This window comes from Bos indicus x Bos taurus, chromosome 18, assembly GCF_003369695.1.
Source record: "Bos indicus x Bos taurus breed Angus x Brahman F1 hybrid chromosome 18, Bos_hybrid_MaternalHap_v2.0, whole genome shotgun sequence".
Classification (NCBI taxonomy): domain Eukaryota; kingdom Metazoa; phylum Chordata; class Mammalia; order Artiodactyla; family Bovidae; genus Bos; species Bos indicus x Bos taurus.
This window is the reverse complement of record NC_040093.1, coordinates 55,139,587-55,158,322: the sequence shown is the minus strand read 5'-3', so window position 1 is coordinate 55,158,322 and position 18,736 is coordinate 55,139,587. Positions and strand designations below refer to the sequence as shown.

Sequence of the window (18,736 nt, the reverse complement as noted above, 5' to 3'; positions counted from 1 at the left end):
CTTCACAAAGGCAGGGAGTTTGTCTGTCTTGGTCACTACTGGATTCCCAGGGCCCAGAAGAAGGCCTGGCCTTTGGCAGGAGACAGATGGACAGATAGCGACCTCCATTCCAGCATATCCAAACCCACACCCACCTCCCTGCCTGCATCCTCACCCCTTCCCAGTCCCCTAACGCCCATTGTTCCTGTTTTTCTGGCCAGCTGTCTTCAAGGGAGGCATCTTTGTCTCATCTCTCTCTCCTTTCCTCTTTTTAAGAAAAAAAACAGACTCTATTTCTTAAAGTCTTTTCCTTTTTTTGACCATGCCATGCAGCTTATGGGATCTTAGTTCCCCGACCATCACCATGACCCATCCCTGCTGATACTGACCTTGATCAGCTGGCTGAAGTCTGTTTTCTTACATTTTAATGTATCACCAATTAATAGGGTGCAGATGACACCACCCTTATGGCAGAAAGTGAAGAAGAACTGAAGAGCATCTTGATGAAAGTGAAAGAGGAGAGTGAAAAAGTTGGCTTAAAACTCAGCATTCAGAAAACTAAGATCATGGCATCTGGTCTCATCGCTTTATGGCAAATAGATGGGGAAACAGTGAGAGACTTCATTTTTTGGGGCTCCAACATCACTGAAGATGATGACTGCAGCCATGAAATTAAAAGACCCTTACTCCTTGGAAGGGAAGTTATGACCAACCTAGACAGCATATTAAAAAGCAGAGACATGAATTTGCCAACAAAGGTCCATCTAGTCAAAGCTATGGTTTTTCCAGTAGTCATGTATGGATGTGAGAGTTGGACTATAAAGAAAGCTGAGTACTGAAGAATTGATGCTTTTAAACTGTGGTGCTGGAGAAGACTCTTGAAAGTCCCTTGGATTGCAAGGAGATCCAACCAGTCAATCCTGAAGGAAATCAGCCCTGAATATTCATTGGAGGGACTGATGCTGAAGCTCAAACTCCAATACTTGGGCCATCTGATACAAAGAACTGACTCATTTGAAAAGACCCTGATGCTGGGAAAGATTGAAGGCAGGAGGAGAAGGGGACAACAGAGGATGAGATGGTTGGATGACATCACTGACTCAATGGACATGAGTTTGAGTAAACTCCAGGAGTTGGTGATGGACAGGGAAGCCTGGCATGCTGCAGTCCATGGGGTCGCAAAGAGTCAGACACAACTGAACAACTGAACTGAACTAATTAGTAGGGGTTCTTTCTGTGAAAGATCCTCATGTTTGGGCAATCACTGCTGTCACTCCAGCTGGAAAGTGCCCCCATCTTATCAATCCAACAGGCCCACAGAGGGTCCTCCTCTGAGGCTCTGTGTTCATGGGGCTCATCCTGCCATAGGAGGAAGCAGCAGTGACCCCACACCATGTGGATCAAGATTAAACTCTGCCCTCTGACTGTTCACAGTCTAGCCTGCCCATCGCCCCGCCCCAGACCCTATGAGAGAATGGATGCCTGTGCTAAGAGAATGCAGCAGAATCCATCTCTGACATGACCTAGGCTGTGGGGCCTCGGGCAAGTTTCCAAAGCTCTCAGAGCCTCAGTTTTCTCATCTGTAGAGTGGGGATCAGAGCAGCATCTTTTCCATGGCATAGTCGTGAATGTTTCATGAGAAAAATACACTCAGCAACTGTGTGTTAGCATACTATCAACGATAGTAATTATTCTCTTAGTTTCTCTTGCACTCTAATTTAGCATCATCCCATTTAGCACTGAATCACCCTCCATTTGTTTCAAGAATTTGATTTCCAAAGTTCTTGAAAAAAGAACCTGACTTAAAAGTCTTGTTGACTCGGCCAGTTGAAAAACTGGGTGGGCAGGTTATATTCTAATTGGTCTTTCTTTAAACAGCAAAAACCAAACTTAAAATAAGCAAATTATGTGAGCCTCAGTGTGTTTGAAGGGGTTAGTGTTGGGACAAGAGGAGATGTAGTGACCTTCTAGCCCAGTGTCTCCCAACACTTGGCCCACAGGGTGGTCCACACACTGCAGCCCCCACGTGGAGAGTGTCAGCACCCCTTTGCATAGTAAAGCCCCTGGGAAGTCCTTCAGTAAAGAGGACCATGCACTGGGTTTACCCCCATATTCCTCAAACTGGTTTTCACCATGGAACCCACTTTCCACAGAGCAGCAATTAAGTTCCTGTGAAGGAGGGTTCCCCAAGACACAAGTGGGAAAATGATGTTCTAACTCGTGACTCATCCATCTTATACCTGGAAAAACTAAAGCTCCCCAAATCACAAATATGTGGATGTGATTTTTGTTAACCTAAGAAGTCTCTAATCGTCATGGGTCCACTAGGGAAGCAGAATGGAAGCACAGGGGGCTCTTGGACCTGCAGTCAGCCTTCACATAGTCTGGTACAAGTGTAAAGACTAGAATTAAAAACAGAAAAGAGCGACTTCCCCGGCAGTCCAGCGGTTAAGACTCTGCCTTCCAATGCAGGGAATGCAGGTTCAGTCCCTGGACAGAGAACGAAGATCCCACATGCTGCCGGGTATGGCCAAAGATTAAAAAAGCAGAACAAAACACCCAGGACAAATTAACCTGCAGCTTAGCTCCACTTGCTGCCAGTTTGCTCCATCTTCTTGCTGTCTGGCACTCCCATCCATGTGTACTCCCCCACTGAGAGCCTTACTGTGCCTCACTTGGCCTGTATTTCTTGGACTGTAGGCTTCCCCTCCTGATGGAACTGGCCTGTCTTCTAATGTCTAATATCGTTTTGCACATGTCCCCATGTGGGTCCTTCTCTGCTCCAGACTTTTCATGGCTCCTCATTCTTTACAAGGTTACATCCCAATCTCTTAACCGATGCCAGACACAACTAGGTTCCAGCCACACCTCCCACACGTCCTCTGCTCCAGTCACGCTGGTCCCCACACGCATCCCCATGTAGACCAAACCTTCTGTCTCTCTGCTCGTGCCCTCTCGTGGTGATGGCTTCCCTGGTGGCTCAGCTGGTAAAGAATCCATCTGCAATGCGGGAGACCTGGGTTCAATCCCTGGGTTGGGAAGATCTCCTGGAGAAGGGAAAGGCTACCCACTCCAGTATTTTGGCCTGGAGAATACAGTCCACGCGGTCGCAAAGAGTCAGACACAACTGAGCGACTTTCACTTTCTCATGTTGATGGAGTTGAGGCCCCGTGAGAGCAGGGCCAACTCTTCCCCCTCCAGCAAACCCCTGCACTGGCTTCAGCACCTGGGATACTGCCCACCTTTGTCCACGCCTGAGAACCTGTCCCCAGAGAGGATGGCCTGGTCCCACTGCTTGGCGTGCTGGGCTTCTTCTGTCCTTTCAGTCTGTGGCTGGGCTGCTGGGGGAAGAGTGGTCTTTATTTACCTCCCCCCATCTCTTCCATTGCTTTGATCAAACTCATTATCACCAAGTCCACCCACCAGCAATTCTCCAACTTGCCTTCTTTTCCCTCCTGAAAGACCTGCCTGATTCTCTTACCAGTGTTTGCTGATCCCTCAAGGCCTGTTTCATGTCCTAGACCCTCCAAGAAACTCTGCAGCTCATCCTCCCCCACCACCACTCCACACTCCTGTTTCCTGAACCTTCTGAGGCAGAATAGATCCGATTAGGGTGTCAGGTTGTTCTAACTATGCCTCTCAAACTCAGGCAATGGCAGGATTCTCTTTCACTGCTGACTTACCATCTTATTACAGTGTAACTTCAATGGAACAAACATAAAGTTAGATACAAAATCTATGTGCTTCAAATTAAGTAAGTTACAACTTATTCTAATTATTATCATGTCCAATTAGACCACATTTACTAGAAACAGAATCTCTGTTTGCCATGGTTACTGTTGTTCAGTTGCTAAGTCGTGTCTGACTCTTTGCAGTCCCACGGACGCAGCATGCCAGGTAGGGTGACAATATACAGCCTTGACATACTCCTTCCCCAATTTTGAACCACGGAGGTGTGGTGGTTTCTGCTGCCTGGGACCTGTGGGGTCAACATCTGGTGGTTCTGGATGACTCACTTTCCGCATTTCTTCTTTCATTGTGGGTTAGGAGCTGCCCGTGAGCTCATATGACTTTGCTCCGATGTCCTGGAGATAAAACATGAAGATCAGTTAGTAGTTGTGTTTGTGGTGGTAGGTTGAGGTAGGTACATGGGCTTGAAGAGGCAGGGGTTTATTCCCATTTCATGTGATGAGAGCCTGGAAGTGGAGCCAACGGGGTGGCTTCCCCATGGAAGAAAGGCCCTGGGTTTCTCCAGCCCTCCTCTCTGCCCTCTTGGGCTGTGGCATCCTGTTAGTACCTGTAAAATGGCTTGTGGAGCTCCAGCCATGAGCACAATGACCCAAGCAGAGAGAGAGAAAGGTGAAGGGGGCCAGGAGGAGCTGTCAGCTCAGCCGCCTTCAGAGATCTTCACAAAGACCATTGTCCAGAGGGTGGAGACACTGTGAGCTGCCAGGGAAGCTGGGAAACAGGGCTAAGGGGGTGGGATGGGGGCCATCATCAGGCCCAATGCCACGGGGTTCTGTTAGGAACTTGAAGGGTTAGACGGATATTACTTGGCAAGTGGTGGCTCCTGTCATCCTTGCGGACTGGGGTTCCCTGGAAGTGTGCACATTTTTATAGATTGGTATTGAATGGTAAAACTTGGGAGTATAGAGAACTCACAGACTTCTGTTTGAAAAAGGCCGATCTAACTGTTCTTTTGGGAGTTTGCAGGAAGATAACTTCTTTTAGTTGCTCTTTTTTTGCTTCAGTGAGAAGTCCCTTAGGGGTAGAGTATACCCTAGATACCTTGCACATCCTTGGTGGTACCTGGCATGGTTCTGGCCATGGAAGACTCACCTCCTGAGTGATACCTGCTGGGCCTGTGGTCACTTCTGCAAGACCTTGATAGTTAAGAATGCAGTCTCTGAAGCCACCGTGTTGGTTCAAACCTCTGCTCTGCCGCTAATGAGCTGATTAGAGCAGATTTCTTAATCAGCCCATGCCTCAGTTTCCCCAAATGGAAAGTGGATAAGGGAGTTCCCTCGTGGTCCAGTGGCTAAGACTCTGTGCTCCCAATGCAGGGTTCGATCCCTGGTCAGGGAACTAGATGCCACATGCCACAGATAGAAGTTCACGTGGTGTGGCTAAAAGGTCCTCCCCACCACAAAGAAGATCGAAAATCCCCCATGCGGCAACTAAGCCGGGTGCGGCCTAATTAATTAACTAATTAATTAAATATTTTTTTTAATATTATAAAGTGGATAAAATAATAGTGTCTTTCACGGAGGGTGTGAGGATTAAGCAATAAGCCTTGTGAAGTGCTCTGTGCTGGACCTGGTGCATAGTAGGTGTTCTGGAAATGTTACCCTGGAAACATCAGGAAGTATGTGTATCTGTGACTGCATGTGTGTTTCAGGTGTTGACATGACCTTAGGCTATCATCAAGTAACCCGGCTCAGTGCTACTCAAATCACACGGATTGTGTGGGAACCCCAGGGTGGGCAGGATGTGGGAGTTAGGGGAAAGATAGGATGATCCGAAAGGGATATTCTAATTTAACCATTGCCTAAGTTTTTTTTAAAAAGTTTTATTAAAATTGAAAAGGGTGTTAAAACAGGATTTGAGATTGCTATGTTTTCTGAAAGGGGTCCCATATGCAAAGCTTTTCTGATTCCTGGAGTCACCAGAGGCCGTGTTGTGATACTTGTTTCCTGATTTCAGCGCGCTCTTGTTTGCTGTCTGTTGACCAGTGACGTTAAGGTGTCAGACACTATCCTGGGCTTTGAACCAGCTCACAGGTTGGGGGGCTGGTGCTACACCTTCTCTCTTTGCTCCCCCCCAGGTCACAGACCTCCTGGTGGACGAGTCCAGTTTCACGGGAGAAGCCGAGCCAAGCAGTAAGACAGATACCCCACTGACAGGCGAGGGTGACCTCACGACCCTGAGCAACATCGTCTTCATGGGGACCCTGGTGCAGTGCGGGAAGGGCCAGGTGAGCCCCGGGGCCTTGGCGTCCCTCACCTGTGGGCCTTCAGCCTCAGACCTCACACCCCTCTCTCCTGGACGCAGGGCGTCGTGATCGGAACAGGAGAAAAGTCCCAGTTTGGAGAGGTGTTCAAGATGATGCAGGCTGAAGAGGTAAGGGACTGGGGGCTTTGGGTTTCTTTCTTTTTTAGATTATTTGTTTATTCATGGCTGCACTGGGTGTTCATTGCTGTGTGTAGGCTTTCTCTAGTTGCGGCGAGCAGCAGCTACTCGTTGTGGTGCTCAGGCTTCTCATCGCGGTTGGTGTTGTGGAGCACGGGCTCTAGGGCCCCCGTTGCCTCGCTGCATGTGGGATCCTCCTGGATCAGGGATCGAACCCGTGTCCCCCATATTGGCAGGCGGACTCTCAACCATTGGACCAGCAGGGAAGCCCTGGGTTTCTTGTAAGGTGGGGTTTGAGATGATTCTCAGCTGGTGACACCTGCCCCACCTACTCCTTAGGAACAAGGATGATATGGTTAATGTGAGTACACTTTTAAAAACTTTTTACTTTGAAATGCTCATTAGGATTTTTGTCAAGATATGACTTACGGTGATATGCACAGATCTGAAATGTAGCAGTCTGTGGATTTCTATATATGTGTCCCTGTATAATCATCACTCAGCTTAAGATATAAAAAAATCCAAGCAGGGTCTTCCCTGGCGGTCCAGTGGTTGGGATTCTGTGCTTCTACTGCAGAGGGCACGAGTTCCATCCCTGGTCAGGGAACTAAGATTCCACAAGCTCACAGTGCAGCCAAAAAAAAAAAAGAGAGAGAGAATAGAAGCAGGAGGGACACTCCCAGATCTCATCTAACAAACTCATTGTTCTCATCCTTTTAGACACCTAAAACTCCTCTACAGAAAAGCATGGACAAGCTGGGGAAGCAACTGACACTCTTCTCATTCGGCATAATTGGTGGGTGAAGCAGTTTCTGCATGGGGTCCTGGCAGGGGTGGAAGAGGGGGTGGGGGGTGTGGAAGGGAGCCATCCTGTGCACCCATAGCTGTCTCTCAAATACCTTACTACTCACCTGGGTGAGGACTGGGGTTTGGGATCAGAGGTTCTTGGTCAGCAGCAAGAGGTTTCTGTATCAATCGGACAAGCTAGCAGCAGTAACAGGTAGCTCCTACATTTTAATGGCTTAACATGATCATAACTTATTTCTTGCTTACACTGCAGTCCGTGGGCACATTCCTGGTGAAATGGCTTTCCCAGGTAGCTCACTTCTGAACACTGACTTGCAGTCCCAGGCTCCTGCTGTATTGTTGTTCTGCCTTCCTCCAGTTCCTGGGAGGAGTGGGCCATAATTCTGTTAAACCAGCAGATGGGGAAAGAAAGAACATAGAGACTTGTGGGGAGTGGGGGTGGGAGGGGGAGCATTTTTTAAAGGCAGGGACCAGGAAGTGAAGTCATCACTTTTGCCCATTCTTGATTGGCCAGAATGAAGTCACATGGCCTACCTAACTGCAAAGCAGACTGGGAAATGTAGTCTGGTGGTGCACCGGCAGGTTTCTATGCTGTGCCTGGGCTTGTTCCTCCTGACCTTTGGCAGCATACCAAACAGTATCCCCATGGTGCTGCAGCCCAAAATTCAGGTCTTATTCCTGAATTATACCCTGGTTCCTGCACCTGCCCCTTCCTGCTGCCTCCAGCTCTGGCTTTGAGTCTGTGTCCTTCGTTCTCAGCTTCCAGGGTCAACCAGTGCCTGGGCCATTATAGATTCTCAATAAATGTTGGTTTAGTGAATAAAGGAACAAAGCAGCCAACCACTGCCCATAGCACAAGCAGTGATGAGAGGAGCTCTAGTGAGTCTGGCTAAAACTGCAGAGTGGAGAAAGTTCTTGGGAGAAGAGGCGGCTGTCCCTCCTAGCAGCAGTTTTGTCGTGCTTCTGGTCATCCAGATGCATTGGTTCATTTAACGAGTATCTTATGACACACTTGACCCTGCGATAGGTTCTGGGGCCACTGAGATGAGTAAGACACAGCTTCTTCCCTTTGGAGGACGCCAGAGAAATAGGAGAGAGACACCTGAACAAATATGAAATGTGAAGGTAGCTGTTAATTTTGCATGGGAGAGTTGAGAAGGCTTCAAAGAGGAGGTGCCGTTAAGTTGGGTCTTGTAGGATGGGTAGGAGTTTGCCAAGTGAAAAAAAAGAGAAGATTGGGAATTTCAGACCAAGGAAAACATATATCCAAAGGCATGGAAGGTATCTCCCATTCCTTTACAACTTTAGGAGGTTGTAAAATTAGCACAGTGTTAAGAGGATATGATCTGAATTCGGATCTCTCAATTCTATCGTGCTAGAGATAGACCTGCCTGCCCTTTCCTCCCTGGCCACCCCTTCCCCATTCTCTAGTTTCTAGGCTCCTTTCCAAATGTCAATTTTGGATGTTGTACTCAGAGTTTGCTCAGTCAGTAGGTTTCCTGTTTTCGAATAGCTCTGTGTCCTCTTCCCTCCTTTCCGCCCTAGTTTTCCCTGGAGCAGTTTCATGGGAAGTGGGTTTTATCTTAACTGTCAAGTCTTATCACAGCCAGGGAGGGCTCTGTGCTTGTGAGAGGATTTGGAGGCCGTGCTCAGGCATGGTGGAGGAGGACTGTGATAGATTAGTGATGTCTGTCATGGAGGGAGAGTGGCTCTATGCCATCATTCACCTGCCCTCCTTGGGGTTACACTGATTAGGCATCTGGGACAGGGTGGATGGATGCCCACACGCCCCTGGCTGCCCAGAGGGCCCTTTTACTCTCTAGAGCAGGGGATGGAAACTCTGACTCCCAGGCCAAATCGGGTTCACCACCTGTTTTGTGTGGCTCACAAGCCAAGACTTTTACAAAAATCAGAAGAAGACTATCTTCTGACATTAACCTTATATGAAAATCAAATTTCAGTGTTCACAAATAACTTTTATTGGCACACAGCCAAACCCATTCATATATTATCTATGGCCATTTGCACACTGCAATGGCCAAGTTGAGCTGCAACAGACCATAAGGCTCATAAAGCGAGTGCTGTTTTCTACCCAACCTGTTGGAGGAAAAGCTGTCTGCCACCTGCTCTAGACCCTGGGGTTGCCAGAAGGAGAACGGGCTGTAGCAATAGCCCCCAGAGAAAATACCAAGTAGGTGTGCTTCAAGACAGATTGTCAAATAGATGCTCGTAGCAGGCCTTTCCACAGGATGAAATCTGTCAAAGGTCAGAGGTGCTGCAGGGTCACTGCCTCGTATAAGCCATTATTCCTCACGTTAACTTAGAACTTAAATTGGCATGTCCATGGCCAGGCCCGTGATAACCGCTCAGATGTTTTCTCTTTTTAGTAAATATTTCAAGAACTGCTCTGGCAGAGTGGGAGTTGTGAACCCTTAGAAAGGCCTAGGGATGCTGGGAAAGAGTGGTGTGCTGGTAAAGGCTTAACAGCCGGTTTCAGGGGAAAGTGGTGTTTGTCACCTCTGTGGTCTCAATACTCACAGTGTCCTATTTCTAGACACCGATGGAAAATTACTGAACCTGAATTTGGGAAGAAAGAAGCACATTTGGCTTTTGTGAGGCCCCCACCCTCCTACTGTGGCAGGACCCAGGATGGGGGCAGGTCCTGTGGGTTGGCTCTGCCCCTATTTTTAGTAAAACTTCCCCCTAATCTTTCTAGGTTCATTTGGGTTCCTGCTAAGATTTTGACTACTGAGTTCTGTTGCTAGTCAAAGTATGAAAAAAAAAAAATGAAACCCCAATAAATCAGATCTTATGACCTCTCTACCCCCAACACACACATATCCAAACACATGCAGACACACACATGCCACTACTGCCCAGCAGAAAGCTCACCCTGGCTCTGCTTTCCCTACAAGACACATCTGATGCTCTTCGGCAAGTCCCCCAGGATGTGTCAACAGGCAACTCCTCTCACCTCCTACTTCCCCCTCGCCTGTCTTGTAACTGTGGCCACAGCAGTTCATGACTTGGTGTTACTGTGGGCCAGGAGCCATGCTGAGATCTCCAAGGGCATTGTTACATCTTAAATCCTAAAACAAGTCCTTGAGGAAGATGTAGTCATTTCTTCCACTTTACAGATGAGCAAACTGAGGCCGTGCCTGGTGGACCCTGAACTTTGCCCCGTTGCCAGAACATCTCGGGCCTTTCATGGGCCCCAGCATGAGTCATGCACTTCTTTACCTGAAGGCTCCATCTCTGACTGTCCACATACCCCGTGTGTAACACAGTGTCTGGTGTTTAAATACTGGGCCAACAATTGATGAAAGAGAAAAATGGGATAAGGAATGTCTTTAATCACAAAAATGCAGAATAAAATCAGCTAAGAGAGACCAGCTCGTGAACCCATCAGGGGAGCGGCTGTCGTTGGTCATGTCAGAAACCTTGGGGCAAGTCCTGTAAACATACAGCCTGTGGGAAACTTCTGGAATAGCTCAGAAATGTTGCAAACAGCCCCAGATAAACCGGGTGGCTGTTTCTTTCTTTTACTTGAACTGACTTGATCCTTTCCTGAAAAAGGAAAACCATCCTCTTTTGTAAGCAGGAGAGTTCCTTCCTTAAAAATGGGAGCGGTGACAAGTGTTTGAAGTTATTCATAATTGCTCTGTGTCTGTATTTCCATAAACACTAAGGAAATGAGTTTGGAATGCCTTCAGACGTTGAAAAACATACTTGTGTGTGTGTGGATGGGTGTGTGCGTGTGTTCATAAACATTCTGTTGCTGTTCATTCTGCGTGTTGTTCATAAACATTCAGTCACTAAGTCACATATGACTCTTTGCAACCCCTTGGGCTACAGCACACCAGGCTTCCCTGTCCACTATCTCCCAGAGTTTGCTCAAATTCATGTCCACTGAGTCAGTGATGCCATCCAACCATCCCATCCTCTGCCGCCCTCTTCTCCTCGAGCCTGTATATATACGTGTGTGTGTGTGTGTGTACTTATGTGTGTGTTTCCATCTCCTCCCAGGCCTGATCATGTTCACTGGCTGGCTGCAAGGGAAACACCTGCTCAGCATGTTCACCATCGGGGTCAGGTAAGGGTGCTGGGCCATTGCCCTTCATTTGTGCAGCAAGAGAAGGTGGGAGTTTGGGGGCAGGAACGGTGTGGGGCAGATGCAGCCCCTCCACTCCAAGCCCCAGTCCCCCGCAACGCATTGTCTGGTGGTGGGGGTGTCCAACGAACGTCAGAAAAAGGAATGACAGCTCCTCGTCCTTGTCCCCCGAGCCATGGGTTTATGTCTTACTGGCTAAATACGGACTCCAGAGCCAGCCTTCAATCCTTCCCAGCATCAGGGTCTTTTCAAAGGAGTCAGTTCTGTGGAAGGATTGAAGGCAGGAGGAGGAGGGGACGACAGAGGATGAGATGGCTGGATGGCATCACCGACTCGATGGACGTGAGTCTGAGTGAACTCCGAGAGTTGGTGATGGACAGGGAGGCCTGGCGTGCTGCGATTCATGGGGTTGCAAAGAGTCGGACACGACTGAGCGACTGAACTGAACTGAACTGAGAAGCAGTCTGCCCAGTTTAGTTTCTGCCTTTGCCATTTGCGCTTCCTTGGAGGCTCAGACAGTAAAGAATCTGCCTACAAAGCAGTAGACCTAGGTTTGATCCCTAGCTGGGGAGATCCCCCGAAGAAGGGAATGGCTACCCACTCCAGTATTCTTGCCTGGGAAATCCCACGGACAGAGGAGCCTGGTGGGCTACAGTCCATGGGGTCACAATGAGTCAGACATGACTGAGCGACCAACACTTTGCCGCTTGCCAGCGGGGCCACCCCAGGCAAGCATCTTCACTTTCTGGTTATCTGTGTCCTCCTCTGTAAATGAGGGTGACGTCAACCCTCCTAAGGGTGCGTGAGGATGCCCTGGTGCCCCTTGCAGGTGCCTGCCGCCAAACTGAGCACAAGGTGGGTGCGTGTTCTAATTAGCATCTGGAACTCGGCCCTTGGTTTATGGAGACGGCTGCAGGAGAGGACAGAAGACACAGGGCTGACGGCAGGGAGCAGAACCGGGGTCTGGGCTTTAAGCCCGGGGAACCTGCCTTCCCTGGCCTGGCGATGCTCATAAACAACTATCCCAGCCCAGGTCCTGCTGGAGGAGCAGAGGCAGGCAGGGGGAGTTGCCACAGCTTTTCCATGGCTGCTTGGGGACACGGGCTTGTCCCAGCAGAGGGGCAACTGGTGATCTGGGATGTGAAGGAGCCACTTCAGGCCTGTGTTGGTTTCCCCGGGGTGGGACCCCCACCTTGTGTTGTCTATAAGATGGTTCAGGTGACACGTTGTTGTTCAGTCGCTCCGTTGTGTCTAACTCTTTGCAACCCCATGGGCGGTAGCACACCAGGCTTCCCTGTCCTTCACTATCCTGGAGTTTGCTCAAACTCATGTCCACTGAGTCGGTGATACCATCCAACCATCTCATCCTCTGTCTCCCCTTCTCCTCCTGCCCTCAGTCTCTCCCAGCATCGGGGTCTTTTCCAGTGAGTCAGCTCGTCACATCAGGTAGCCTAAGTATTAGAGCTTCCGCATCAGTCCTTCCAATGAATATTCAGGGTTGATTTCCTTTAGGTTTGACTGGTTTGATCTCCAAAGTACTCTCAAGAGTCTTCTCCAACATCACAGTTCAAAAGTATCAAGTCTTCAGCACGCAAGCTTCTTTATGGTCCACCTGTCACATCAGTACATGGCTACTGGAAAAAAACATAGCTTTGATTATACAGACCTTTGTCGGCAAAGTGATGTCTCTACTTTTTAATATGCTGTCTAGGCTTGTCATAGCTTTTCTTCCAAGGAGCAAGCGTCTTTTAATTTCATGGCTGCAGTCACTGTCTGCAGTGATTTTGAAGCCCAAGAAAGTAAAATTTGTCACTGTTTCCATTTTTTCCCCCCATCTATTTGCCATGAAGTAATGGGACTGGATGCCCTGATCTTCATTTTTTGAATGTTGAATTTTAAGCCAACTTTTTCACTCTCCTCTTTCACCTTCATCAAGAGGCTCTTCAGTTCCTCTTGGCTTTCTGCCATTAGGGTGGTGTCATTTGCATATCTGAGGTTATTGGTATTTCTCCTGGCGGTCTTGATTCCAGCTTGTGTTTCATCCAGCCTGGCATTTCACATGATGTACTCTGCACGTAGGTTAAATAAGCAGAATGACAATATACGGCCTTGACGTACTCCTTTTCCAATTTTGAACCAACTCGTTCCATATCTGATTGTACCTGTTGATTCTTGACCTGCATACACGTTTCTCAGGAGGCAGGTAAGGTGGGTCTGGTATTCCCATCTCCTTAAGAATTTTCCACTGTTGTGATCCACACAGTCAAAGACTTTAGCATAGTCAATGAAGCAGAAGTAGATGTTTTCCTAGAATTCCTTTGCTTTCTCTATGATCCAGAGGATATTGGCAATTTGATCTCTGGTTCCTCTGCCTTTTCTAAATCCAGCTTATACATCTGGAAGTTCTTGGTTCACGTACTGCTGAAGCCTAGCTTGAAGGATTTTGAGAATTACCTTGCTAGCATGTGAAATGAGTGCAGTTGTGCAGAAGTTTGAACATTCTTTGGCATTCCCCTTTGGGACTGGAATGAAATCCAATACATATACCTTTTCCAGTCCTGTGGCCACTGCTGAGTTTTCCAAATTTGCTGGCATATTGAGTGCATCAATTTAACAGCATTATCTTTTAAGGTTTGAAATAGTTCAGCTGAAATTCCATCACCTCCACTAACTTTGTTCAGAGTGATGCTTCCTAAGGCCCACTTGACTTCCCACTCCAGGATGTCTGGCTCTAGGTGAGTGACCACACCATCGTGGTTATCTGAGTCATTAAGACCTTTTTTGTACAGTTCTTTTGTGTATTATTGCCACCTCTTCTTAATATCTTCTGCTTCTGTTAGGTCCATACCATTTCTGTCCTTTATCGAGCCCATCTTTGCATGAAATGTTCCCTTGGTATCTCTAATTTCCTTGAAGAGATCTCTAGTCTTTCCCATTCTGTTGTTTTCCTCTATTTCTTTGCATTGCTCGCTAAGGAAGGCTTTCTTATCTCTCCTTGCTATTCTTTGGAACTCTGCATTCAGATGGATATATCTTTCCTTTTCTCCTTTGCCTTTCACTTCTCTTCTTTTCTCAACTATTTGTAGGGCCTTATCAGACAACCATTTTGCCTTCTTGCATTTCTTTTTCTTGGGGATGGTTTTGATCCACCTCCCATATAATGTTACCAACCTCCATCCATAGTTCTTCAGGTATTACGTCTACCAGATCTAATCCCTTGAATCTCTTTGACCCCAACACTTATGGGGTTCTCTTCCACTGTATAATCATAAGGGTTCTGATTTAGGTCATACATGAATGGCCTAGTGGTTTTCCCTGCTTTCTTCAAATTAGGTGAATTTAGCAATGAGAAGTTCATGATCTGAGCCACAGTCAGCTCCTGGTCTTGTTTTTGCTGATTGCATAGAGCTTCTCCATCTTCAGCAAAGAATATAATCAATCTGATTTCAGTACTGACCATCTGGTCATGTCCCTGTGTAGAGTCATCTTTTGTGTTGTTGGAAGAGGGTGTTTGCTATGATCAGTGCATTTTCTTGGCAAAACTCTGTTAGCCTTTGCTCTGCTTCATTTTGTACTCCAAGGCCAAACTTGCTTGTTATTCCAGGTATCTCTTGACTTTCTGCTTGTGCATTCCAATCCCCTATGATGAAAAGGACATTTTTTTTTTTTTTTGGTGTTAGTTCTAGAAGGTCTTGTAGGTCTTCGTATAACCATGCAATTCCAATTCTTTAGCACTAGTTTTTGGGGCATAGACTTGCATTACTGTGATGTTGAATGGTTTGCTTTGGAAATGAACCAAAGTCTTTCTGTCATTTTTGAGATTGCCACTCATGTACTGCATTTTGGACTCTTTCGTTGACTATGAGGGCTACTCCATGTCTACTAAGGGATTCTTGCCCACAGTAGTAGATGTAATGGTCATCTGAATTAATTTGCCCATTCTTGTCCATTCGGTCACTGATTCTTAAAATGTTGATGTTCACTCTTGCCATCTCCTGTTTGACCACTTCCAAAGATGATATGTGGGAAATTATTTTAATATTTATTAAATATTTAATGTTGGTGAGAAAAAATTTATACTTAGTACATCAAACCCATGATGTAAACAAACTTAGATGCCCATCAATTAATGGACAGATAAGCAACATGCAGTGTATTATTATTCAGCCACAAAAAAGAGTGAAGCACTGCATTTGATACAGGGTGGTTGCCATAGAAACATGCGGCTAAGAGGAGGGCGAATGTATGGTGTGTGCTGTCGTGTCTGACTCTTTGTGACCCCCATGGACTGTAGCCTGCCAGGCTCTTCTGTCCTTGGGATTTCTCATGCTAGAATACTGGAGTGGGTTACCATTTCCTCTTCCAGGGGATCTTCCCAACCCAGGGATGGAACACCCGTCTCCTCACTGGCAGGCAGATACGTTAGTACTGATCCACCTGGGAAGCCCGAAGAGGAGGAAGCCAGACTCAAATGGCCGCATACTATGACTTTGTTTTTATGAAGTGAAGTGAAAATTGAATACTGGAGTGGGTAGACTTTCCCTTCTCCAGGGGATCTTCCTGACCCAGGAATCGAACTGGGGTCTCCTGCATTGCAGGCAGATTCTTTACCAACTGAGCTACCAGGGAAGCCCAAGAATAATAGAGTGAATAGTCTATCCCTTCTCCAGCAGATCTTCCCGACCCAAGAATTGAACCGGGGTCTCCTGCATTGCAAATGGATTCTTTACCAACTGAACTATCAGGGAAGCCATTTGTTTTTATGAAATGCCCCAAAGAGGCAAATTCATACAGACAGAAAAAGTGCCTGCCAGGAGATGAGGTCAGGAAATAAGGAGGGACCACAACAGTTATGGGGATTCTTTAGAGGGTGATTAAGAGGTTCGATATGACTGAGTGACTTCACTTTCACTTTTCACTTTCATGCATTGGAGAAGGCAATGGCAACCCACTCCAGTGTTCTTGCCTGGAGAATCCCAGGGATGGAGGAGCCTGGTGGGCTGCTGTCTCTGGGGTCGCACAGAGTCGGACACAACTGAAGCGACTTAGCAGCAGCAGCAGCAGCAGCAGCAAGAGGTTCTAAAAGTGATTATGGTGATGGTTATACAACTCTGAATATACTAAAAACCATTGGATTGTATACTTTAGAAGGGCGAGTTTTATGATATGTGAATTACATCTTAACAAAGAAAACAGAAAGCAGGTAATTAAGAAAGCTGTTATTACAAGGATCCTTGGAGCCTTTCTAATGTATACAAAAAAAGGAAACTGTTTGCAAACAGCTGAGTTGGAACTGCCATTATAGTAAATGACAGTGAGGCACTCCCAGGGGATGGGGCATCCCGTGTGAAGTGTGGAGGCCGTGGGGGGCCGGCCAGTGTAGGCAAGAGAGCCTTGCACTGGGGGTGGAATGCACACATCTCTGGTACTTAGTCAAGTCCATCCGTGTATAAATGAATGGATGGCATTACCTGGCAGTTAGCAGTAGGAAGAGATTCAGGTATGGGTCTTTTAACATTCCAAATGCCTCTTTTTAAATCATGGGGCACTGTGTGCATTGAGAGGCAGGCGGGCAAAGTCCACCTGTGGGCAGGTATGTGTCCTATTACAGAAGTATTCAATGACTATTTTTTGAGGGTTTTTTTCTTAAGGTTTTTTTTTTTTTAAAGTACTTATTTATTTGGCTGCGCTGGGGCTGGGTTGCAGCATGTGGGATCTAGGTCCCTGACCAGGGATAGAACCCTGTTCCCTTGCACTGGGAGCATGGAGTCTTGCTCTGGACCACCAGGGAATCCCCCAAGGTGTTCTTTTGAATAGACAAAGTCATGATCTCAAGTTGAATAGAGTGGCCTGACTTTGTCTCCTGAGCTATGTGTACCCTGAATGGAATAAAGGAAAACAGAACCCAGAGCTTTCGATGGCCGTTTTTCCTTGGGTCGGTATCTGAATGTTGAGTATACTAGGTGAGTCGGTTCTAGAATCTTCAGGAAAGTGAAGGTGGCGCAGCCAGGGTCGAGGAGGGGTGGGGCTCTGGAGGGACACGTGGCCCTGTGCATCATGGACCACTCTGCCGGGCAGGCTGGTCTCCTGATGGGGAAGCTGGAGCTTAGGCCAGCCCACTTGCCACAGTTACAGGATTCCGGGAGCGGAGGAGACAGACTGCCAACGCCGTGCATTCTGCTCCAAAGCCAGGGTCCCGGTCAGTGCTCCGGCCACCACCCGGGCAGGACAGGTACTCTCCCCCTGCTGCCTGTGGTCCTGGCAGTTGGCTTGTTTACTTGCCCCGTACGTGTTTGCTGAGCAGCTGCTTACTGTGTACTTGCCTCGTCCACTGCTGTTGGAGCTGGACCTTGGAGTCTGCAGGCTGGAGGGGAAAGTAAACGTGAACAATTTAAGTGGATGTTAGCAAATAGTCACAACTTCTGATCAGTACTGCACAGGAGACGACAGCTGAGAGAGGGATTAAATGGGGAGATTGGAAGGGGTGTCCCCAGAAAAGGCAGCTGGAGGTTTCTCTGAGGAGTTGAAGCTGGAGAGATGCGGACCTGCTAGGGGTGGGAAGGGCGGGCGTTCAGACAGGGGACTGGCCGCAGGGGACTGGCAGGGCAGAGGCGTGGAGGAGGCAGCAAGCCTGGCTCATCCGAGGAACCCAGAAGGAGGTGCAGCTGGCTGGGGGATAAGACCGGACGGGGTCGGGGGCGGGGGGTCCCTTAGGGGCTGATCACATGGAACCTCACGGGCCCCGTTTCCTCCAGAGCCCAATCACATCCTCAGAACCCTTCTCCACGCACCGTGCGGCCATCTCTGCTCTCCTTTGGAGCAGAGAGGCGGTGGGAGGCGTGAACTGCAGCGTGTTCCGAGGCACGGGAGGAAGGAGCAGGGGCGTGGCCGTGGACAGTGGAGTTGGAGGTGAGGGCAGGGCTTCCCGAAGAGGAGGACGCTGTAGAGCTGGGGGCCTTGGACTTGAGCGTAACTAACCTCACCACATGAGGGTCCCTGGGAGAGCTTGTCCCAGACAGATTGCAGGGACTGTGACTCAGGCTAGAGGGTGGCGGGGATGGGAGACCCTGAATTCCTAACAGGCTCCCTGGGGATACGGATGCTGTCGGTTCAGGAAGCATCAGTCTTCAGAGAAGCATCAGAGAAGTGAGGCTGTGGCTCCAGCCACCCCAGCTGGGACTCCAGCAAGAGGTGGGGCCAGGGAGGAAGGCTGGGTGCTGGAAAGGGGGCTTAGATGACTAGGTCTTTCAAAGGCTGGGTTAGGGGCAGAGGGCGAGCCTCAGCTGTGAGGGGCTCCCAGAATAAGCAGAGCCTTCAGACCATGATGAATGAGAACCTCCTCCACGTGAGGATGCATCCCGACCCATGTCATCAACCATGGAGAGTTCCAAGAGCCAAAAAGACTGTTAAATAGTTCCAGGTCTGTAAGAGAATAGGCTTCTACGTCCACCCCAACCCCACCTCCCCAGGGTGATTTTTTTTAAATATTTATTTATTTATTTAGCTGTACCAGGTCTTAATTCTCTGACCAGGGATCGAACCCAGGACTCCAGCATTGGGAGTGTGGCATCTTAGCCACTGGACCACTAGGGAAGTCCCTCCCCAAGGTTATTTCTGATTTCTGGTCTTAACAGCTCCTTTCACCCCACTCATCGCACTCTATCTCCAGTAAACTCGAAAGAAAACCAAGTCTTTTTGTCTCACTTGTGG

General features: G+C 48.2%; 1 protein-coding gene across 3 annotated transcripts in view; it reads left to right on the top strand.

The window, feature by feature from the left end:
• The window catches only part of ATP2C2 (ATPase secretory pathway Ca2+ transporting 2), a 77,137-nt gene that overhangs the window by 37,836 nt on the left and 20,565 nt on the right, over positions 1-18,736 (top strand). For all 3 annotated transcript variants that reach the window (XM_027513899.1, XM_027513897.1, XM_027513898.1), the window contains exons 8-11: positions 5,804-5,953; positions 6,031-6,099; positions 6,829-6,904; positions 10,942-11,008. In XM_027513899.1, the coding sequence (XP_027369700.1) occupies positions 5,804-5,953; positions 6,031-6,099; positions 6,829-6,904; positions 10,942-11,008 (362 nt within the window). The remainder of the gene's footprint in view (positions 1-5,803; positions 5,954-6,030; positions 6,100-6,828; positions 6,905-10,941; positions 11,009-18,736) is intronic.